Source organism: Egretta garzetta, unplaced genomic scaffold (genome assembly GCF_000687185.1).
Source record: "Egretta garzetta isolate BGI_Z169 unplaced genomic scaffold, ASM68718v1 scaffold179, whole genome shotgun sequence".
Classification (NCBI taxonomy): Eukaryota; Metazoa; Chordata; class Aves; order Pelecaniformes; family Ardeidae; genus Egretta; species Egretta garzetta.
In genome coordinates, this window is record NW_009270001.1 from 358,074 (window position 1) to 365,677 (window position 7,604).

Below are 7,604 nucleotides of genomic sequence, written 5' to 3' on the forward strand. Positions count from 1 at the left end.
GTGTAATTCAGACAGAGTTGGGGTTTTAAAAAGCTGGTTGGCACAGAAGTGAGGGCGAAGACAAGCAGAACGGCTGCGGATCAGCTGGGTACCCTGTCCACACACTTCCACCGCGGGGATGAACGGCAGCTGGTGTTTTAAAAAAGCAGCAAAGCAAGAAATGGAAAGTTTAGTCATTTAAGTAAAGCGAGCAAATGCACATTTCCCCACAGTCCGTTGCTGGGATGGAATAAAATACGTAAGTATATATTTGATATATATGATATAAAGCAATGAAAGACACTTGAATGGCACTTTAACCCTTCCTGTGCCCTGGCTCGGTGCTTTGTGGTGCTGGGAAGACCTGGGGCATGCTTGGCAGAGGTCAACCCACGGCTTTGCCCAGGAAACATGTCTGAGCTTGGGGCAGGAAGGGCAACCACCACCAGCGACCACCCCAGCAGTGCTTACAGCCGCCCAAACAGCCTCAAGGACTAGTTTCTCCCGAGAAGATCTACCACGGTCCAACCACTTCGCTCTACATGTATTCAACGCCTCCCCGTGCTGGCCAGCAGCTTGCCAAGAGAGCACCGGCCTCATCGCTTCGGCATTGCCTACCTTGTGCGAGTAATGCTGATCCACGATTCTGGCCAGCCCGAAGTCACCAATCTTCAGCACCAGGTCCTCCGTGCTGATGAAAATATTGGCTGGCTTGAGGTCGCGGTGGAGGACGTTGGCCGAGTGGATGTACTTCAGCCCCCGCAGCAGCTGGTACATGAAGAGCTTGGCGTGCTCCTCGGCGAGCTTCCCCTGCTCCAGCAACCGCGCCAGGTCCGTCTCCATGTACTCCTGGACGATGTACACCATGTTAAACTTGAAAAAATCCCCACGCAGGTTGGTCCCCTTTGGCCCCAACACCTCGTACACCTTGACGATGTTATCGTGGTCCAGGCGGCGGATGATTTTGATCTCCCGGAAAGCGTGCTTCATGCTCCGTGCATCACCGATGGTGATCTTCTTCACCGCCACTTTGCGGCAGCTCTTGCTGTCGAGGGCTGACAGCACCAGCCCGTTGGCCCCGAAGCCCAGGGGGCGGAAATTAATGAAGCGACAGCCCAGGTCGTACCCGTACATGCTGGCGATACAGTCGCACTTCTCTGCCATCGCGGGCTCTGTCCTCTTTTGGCTTTTTCCTCTTCGTCACTTGAAAAGTTGGGAGAGTCGAAGGGCTTCCAGATCACAAATGTGGTTTGAAACCAAGAGCCTCATTATTACTTACAGCTGCTCGGGGGGGGGGTCTGGCTCTGAGCCCATCACTTCAAGATGACATGCAGATGCAGCGAAAATAGACGCGAGCACACACACCCACACAAATAAAATGTTTTAAACTGGGTGAGAAATCAAGGCGTAGAAGACACTTTCCAAGCAGCACGGATTAACGCAGCCCAGAGATCTCTAGCAAAACAGAAGGGTTATTTTTCTTGAGACTAAATGATCAGTGCTGCTACATTTTTCAGCCACTTTCTTGTTTTCCTTCTCCGACGTCCCCGAGACAATGCCGAAATGTGGGGCTAGTGGTGCAGCTGGACGCCCGGCCCTGCGTCCCCGGCGTCTCAGTGCCAGGATAGCCAGCCAGCCCTACCGTGGGGCAGAGCCCAGAGCAGCCCCATGGCCCCTCCGCTGCCCCAAACCCTCCCTGCCCACAAGTTTTGACAGCGTCTTCCCCACCAGCGAAGCGCATCCAGGCACTGGCTGGGCTCCCCAAAGGTCAGCAAAGCTTCGCCCTTCTCTTCACTCGCTTTTCCATACGGGCAGACCCCATCTTCCCCGTCAGCAGACAGAAATCTTGACGGCAGCAAATACTTTGCAGACCAAAACTCACTTTCTGCATTCAGTGCAGCAAGTTCCCACGTTTGCAGTTCCAGCACCTTCCCCTTGTATGTCTTTTGCTGGTGAAGCCAAGTGCCATCGGATCTTTGCAGCTTGCTGGAGGAGTTCCCTGTGCTGTGCTGCCCGGTTGTCCCTCAGCAGGTCTCAGTCTCGCTCCTGGAAGAAAAGAGGAGATGGATTCATTTGATATCAGCACTGCCTATGCCCTGCCCATGTAATGGCTTGCTGAAGGTTAACCATGAGCAAAACTGTGACCTTTGGAGACTCATTAGTTATCCCTTCCAAAGGCACGCGTCATTCCCAGCTTTTTTCAGATGGTTAATTTTTCCTTATCAATTTGTAATACACAGAAAACTGTAACTCTTCCTTTCCCCTTTGTTGTTTTTTTTTAATTTTATTTTAATCTGTCTGAAAGCGTTATAGAGCGATTTGCAGAAGGCAAAGGTTGAACAGCGCACTAGGGCCAGGGTTTAGTGGTGGGATGGCAGGGTTAGGGGAATGGTTGGACTCCATGGTCTGAAAGGGCTTTTCCAACCTAAACGATTCTGTGATTCTATGTCTCCCACTTAACTGCATCACAAGGAAAGCAAGGCAGAAGCCTGCGAGGGTATGAAGCCTCCCTGCCAAGCAGCTGAGAGCAGATAGGGCCACAGGGTTTTTCAGCTTATAACGACCAAAATTGTTTGGGCAAACGAGGCAGTGCCACCTTGGCTGGTTTTGCAAGAGCCTTAAAAACCAGCTGCAAGAGTGGGACTGCCCCTGAATTCTGGGTCCCACCACAAGCCTTGGCAGCAGCCCGGGAATGCCACTGGCTCCATCCCTGTGGTGGCGAGGAAGCTGCCAACCCTTTCCCTCACGTAGCAAACCACACCATTTTAGCGCATTTGGAGTACTGTGTCCAGTTCTGGGCTCCCCAGTTCAAGAAAGATGAGGAACTCCTAGAAAGATACCAGAGGAGGGCAACAAGGATGATGAGGGGACTGGAGCATCTCCCCTACGAGGAAAGGCTGAGGGAGCTCGGCTTGTTCAGCCTGGAGAAGAGAAGGCTGAGAGAGGACCTCATCAACACCTACAAATATCTCAAGGGTGGGGGTCACGAGGACGGAGCCAGACTTCTCTGGAGATATTCAACCCCTGCCTGGACGAAGTCCTGTGTAACATGCTCTAGGAGAACCTGCTTTAGCAGGGGGGTTGGCCTAGATGATCTCCCGAGGTCCCTTCCAACCCTTGCGATTCTGTGATTTACAAAGAGAGATGCTGGGGCGGTGCTCAGCCTGGGGTGCACTCCTCCAGAGTGCCAGCGGGGGGGAAGGAGGAGAGCATCCTCATTGAGATGGATGAGCCATGTCGTTTGCTGTGGGGATTTGCCATTCATCAGCAACGCCTGCGACCACAGCTCAGGTGCCCGGCTCTACTGAGGGCCACTCGGCATGGGCTGCCATCCCGCTGCGCCTCCGGCAGCTTTGCCGGTGATGAACGCAGGGGTGGGAAGAGTCGGTGGGAAAATAAGAGCTGACTTCATCTCTCACCGTGTCCTTCGTAAGGATGCGCTCGGCACTCAGATGCCACAAAAACGCTTCCCCCACCTGTCCAAGTTTAGCAGCTACTCCCTTCAGAGGCATAAGCCGGCTCGCAGCCCCCCAGCTTTGCTCTTCTCCTCCAGGAGGTCATGGTTTCACAGACCCAAGAACTTCTCCATGCAAACACATGCTACAAGGTAGACATAGGGTCCCATGGTCCTCTCTGAAAATACAGCTGAATAGATAAATATCTTTATATATAATGCATAAAAAAAAAAAAGAGAATGATAAAATTTAAGATGTGATTTTTTTCACCCCCTATTAATGTGAAACGACATTATGACACCCTTGGTGTTAAGAAGCTGGAACAAATGAACGTGGACCCAACACAAGCAAAGTGAGCAGCAAGTTGTGGCGTCTCAGGAGCGTAACCCCCTATTTCAAAGCCTCTCTGTGGTAACGCACGCTCCCCCGATCGATGAAGAATCTCTTATCAAGGTGCACTGGCTTTTAAAGAAAAGAAAAGCAGCGGAGGAACCTGCTGGCACCATGGCAGACCCCTCACCCAACTGCTGGTGTAACGGGCAAATACCAATGTCTGCTGGAGACAAGGATGCAGATTTAGCCAGAGGGACGGAGGATCCCAAGATTTGGGGTGTTTTCCTGACAAAATGTCATTTTCCAGTGGCAGGTCACCATGCAGGGGAACCACAGGCAAGGGACCACCTCTTGCAGATGCCCCAGTTAGGAAAAGATGGTTCCAAGCCCTCAAAGCACTTCAAGTTTTCTAAATAAAAAGGCCATTTTTCACCCACAATTAATTCATTTAGAAGCAGAATTGAACAAAAGGCACGGAGTGTTAGGAAATTACGGGGTTTTTTTTCCAGACGATCAGCTCATCAAAGCTTTCGACCTACCATGTCTCCCTGCCGCTGTGTATGAATCTCAGGGGAGCAAGGACACCCTTCTCCTGCCCTGCTCCCAAACACCCCCCAACACCTTGTTTGGCTGCACGCCCTCTTTGCCATGAGACCCACGTGCATACCAGTGCTCCGTGCCACCCATCGAGGGGACCACCGTGTCCTTCTGAAGCTGGGGAGACCTGCAGGGACCAGCCAGCTGCATGACAAGGAAGGAAAAAACTAAAATTACCGTGGATCCGTTCCTGTTGCGTCCTCCATGCCAGATTAATGCCTCTGTTATAGCCCTTAATCACCAGAGCTGCTCCATTAACCCAGCAGTGGGTTCACAGCCTGGTCCTTCACTCCGCACTCCTGAAGCATTGGGTATTGCTGGTGGTACCCTCCTGCTCTCTGGTAGACATTACCCGGAGTAACGACAGGGAAAACATCAAATGCTGAGCTTTGTTTCGGTTTGCAAACATCAATCACTAAAGGTGGAAGAGAACCGTGATGCTTCAGGCCAGCATGGAGCAGCTATTTGAGGAGGGATCCAGTTAATGGTTAAAATAGAGACATTATGGACCATATGACGGCAGAGAAGGATGTAGGCAGGGCAGGGATACCCTCCAAAGAGCATCTGCCAGCAGTTACCAAGCAGATTGGCAAACACTGCTTGCTCCTGTCGTTGGAAGGAAAAATAATTACAGCCTCTCTTCAATTCAGCAATTATCTAATGCTGGCTCTCACACACAAGGACTGAACGGAGAAAGCCGCTATTAGGAAGCGGGGCAAGCCAGAGAGATGCCTTGGTCCATAGTCACAGGAGGGAAAAAAAAGGATGAGAAATGAGGAGTGAAGCGGAAAAGTGAAGTAAATAAATCCCGGGGTTCTGCAAGGACAGCAGGAAAGAGCACCCTGTGCGGGAAGGTTACCCCTGCGTTGCAACCCAACCGCACGTCCGTGGAATGGGAGCACACGTTGCTTAAACCCCAAGAAGGTGGTGGGGTCTGAGGACCACGTGAAGGTTTAAGGGCAAGCTGGGACCTGATGAGCAAGCAGGGGGCTGCAAGATGTACATCTGGCTGCAGTAAAACTGGAGCTTTCCTGCTTGTGGTGACTAACCTGAGCTTCCTAAGCCTGCGCTGAAGACCTCAGTCTCTGCATGGGTCTCCTGGATGTCTGAGGAGGGAAAAAAAACCCAAGAAAAATAGCAAAAATTTCCTACGGGCAAAGGGAATTCTGCAAAATAGTGCTTGGGTCAATATGCTTCAACAAGGTGCCATGTTGGGTTTGAGTTCCATCTCTGTACCTCATCTCTCAGCCCCACCACATTTCTCGGCTTTTTGGCAGTATGAGCCAAACTCCACAGGGTTTGCTGAGTCCAGGTAGGTCTGGATGGGAGACGGTGCGAGCTCCCACGCTGAGCTTCTTGGCTTGCTCTAGATGCAGTGGAAGGAAACCAAGTTTTGCCTCGTCAGCTTAATTATTAATAATTAGTACAGTTCTAGAAGCACTGAAAGGGAAAATGTGATGCATAAGACTAAAAGGGAAGAAAGAGCCCTACTTCATCTCACGAGCAAAGCGATGGCCTTCGTGGTGCTCCTGGCTACATCTCAGTCTCCAGCTGAGTGATGACCCCGCAGCATCTTCTGCAATTAGTGGGGCCGAGGCAGAATCACCCCTAAAAGGATAGCCCTGGAGGATGGCAAGCCTGTCCTCCCTCTCGTGGCTGCGTCCCTCTCACTGAACCATCCAGGGAAAAGCTACTGGTGAAGACAGGGAGATGCAGAGCGTCTGAGGGACCAGCAGGCAACACGCTGCCACGGGACTTACTGCCATCTCCATTCATCCTTCTTTATCTCTGCCTCCTCCAACTGAGACAACAGCAAAACCCAAAGGATCAGGCTGAAGGGCTACAGGAGTTATTTTTCTAGTGCTCTCCATTATCCAGATTGGACATTACGTCTGACCGGTTATTTCATTAGAAGCATTAAAGAAATGAAGTAAAGCATGCAAGCAGCCTTGGGTGCTGCTCCTGAGTTATCAGAGCAGCTGATGCCTGGGAACTGCAGCAGGGGAACAACCATCCGACTATTTAAATGTGCATTTCCAATGGAGGGCTGGAGCAGTACTGCAGCTAACCCAGGGGAAGTTTCGGGATGCCAGCCTCATGAGCAGCAATCCCGGTTTTTCCTCTCTTCTTGGTTCTCCAAGTCTATTGAAATGAAAAAGCATTATTTCAGTGGCCTAACGAAAATAGCTGCCGAGACCAACAGCAGTCATAAAACCAGCAGCGATGCTATTTGGCTGCAGATGATGGAAAACACGGTCTATTTTCATGAAACTACAGAGTCCCAGAGGTTTTTCAGCTGATGAGGCCAGGATCTGCCACCCACTTGAAAAAACCAAATTCAATGGGAGCTTCAGGGCAAACTGCATCAGAATGCAGCCAACAAACAGGTCCTGAAGCACAGCAGAGGGTGAGGAGCAGAGAGTGATAAAACTTGCGGTTGCACCAAGACGACGTGCAGGGAGAATACATCTGACTTCTTTATACCAGTGGAGTCACCCCAATCTTTTGCTCATGTGCTCGACAGAGGGTTTTGCTGGGGTGCTGGAAGATGGTAAAGCACAAAGGGACAATAGTTTTGAAGGGATTTGAGTGCTAACTTTATTCCCATCCTCTTTCCCACCTCCTATCTATCCTAGTTTGAAAGCTAGGAAAGCTTTGGGGTACTTTCAGAAAGCATATACCAAAAATGTTCTCTGTTGGAAAATTCTCCTGGTCTGCAGACCATAAATCCTACTGGTTTAATAAATACGTGTGAAGTCAAAGTCATCGTTCAAACCTGCAGCTCGGCCAGAGGGAAGGGTCAGGAGCTCCCGTGATGCCCGGCACAGCCCGTGCTCCCAGCAGCCTGCCCTCCAGTCTCCCGGGCACGGAGAGGCGACCGAGGAAGGGATGCGGTTGCTTATAACAGAGAATTATACAATCAAATTCCCAAGAAACATTGTACATATCAGAATAACGCAGGAACTGTAGAGACATGCTGCCTCTTTATGATCATTGACCATATTTTATGGTTTCAATTTACCTTTCACTTGCTTTTTCACTGAGGGTAGCGTATCCGTTTCACTGCATATCGCTCCTGAGATTTTATAATTGGGACTCCTTGTGCCATACAATGCAAGGACGAGGGAATTAAGAAATTTCCTTTTATTCTTCCATTCCTCCTCTCTCCCCCACACCACTCCGTGTGAGGAAAGCATTTGCCCTTGTGTTGCTGCTGCGATTTGAGCTGACCTTTTTGCT

At 50.7% G+C, this 7,604-nt stretch overlaps 1 protein-coding gene across 1 annotated transcript in view; it reads right to left on the bottom strand.

The window, feature by feature from the left end:
- The window catches only part of MAPK4 (mitogen-activated protein kinase 4), a 22,802-nt gene extending 21,659 nt beyond the window's left edge, over positions 1–1,143 (bottom strand). Inside the window, exon 1 of the mRNA XM_009647681.1 lies at positions 598–1,143. Within this exon, the coding sequence (XP_009645976.1) occupies positions 598–1,143 (546 nt within the window). The remainder of the gene's footprint in view (positions 1–597) is intronic.
- Between the last annotated feature and the right edge of the window lie 6,461 nt (positions 1,144–7,604).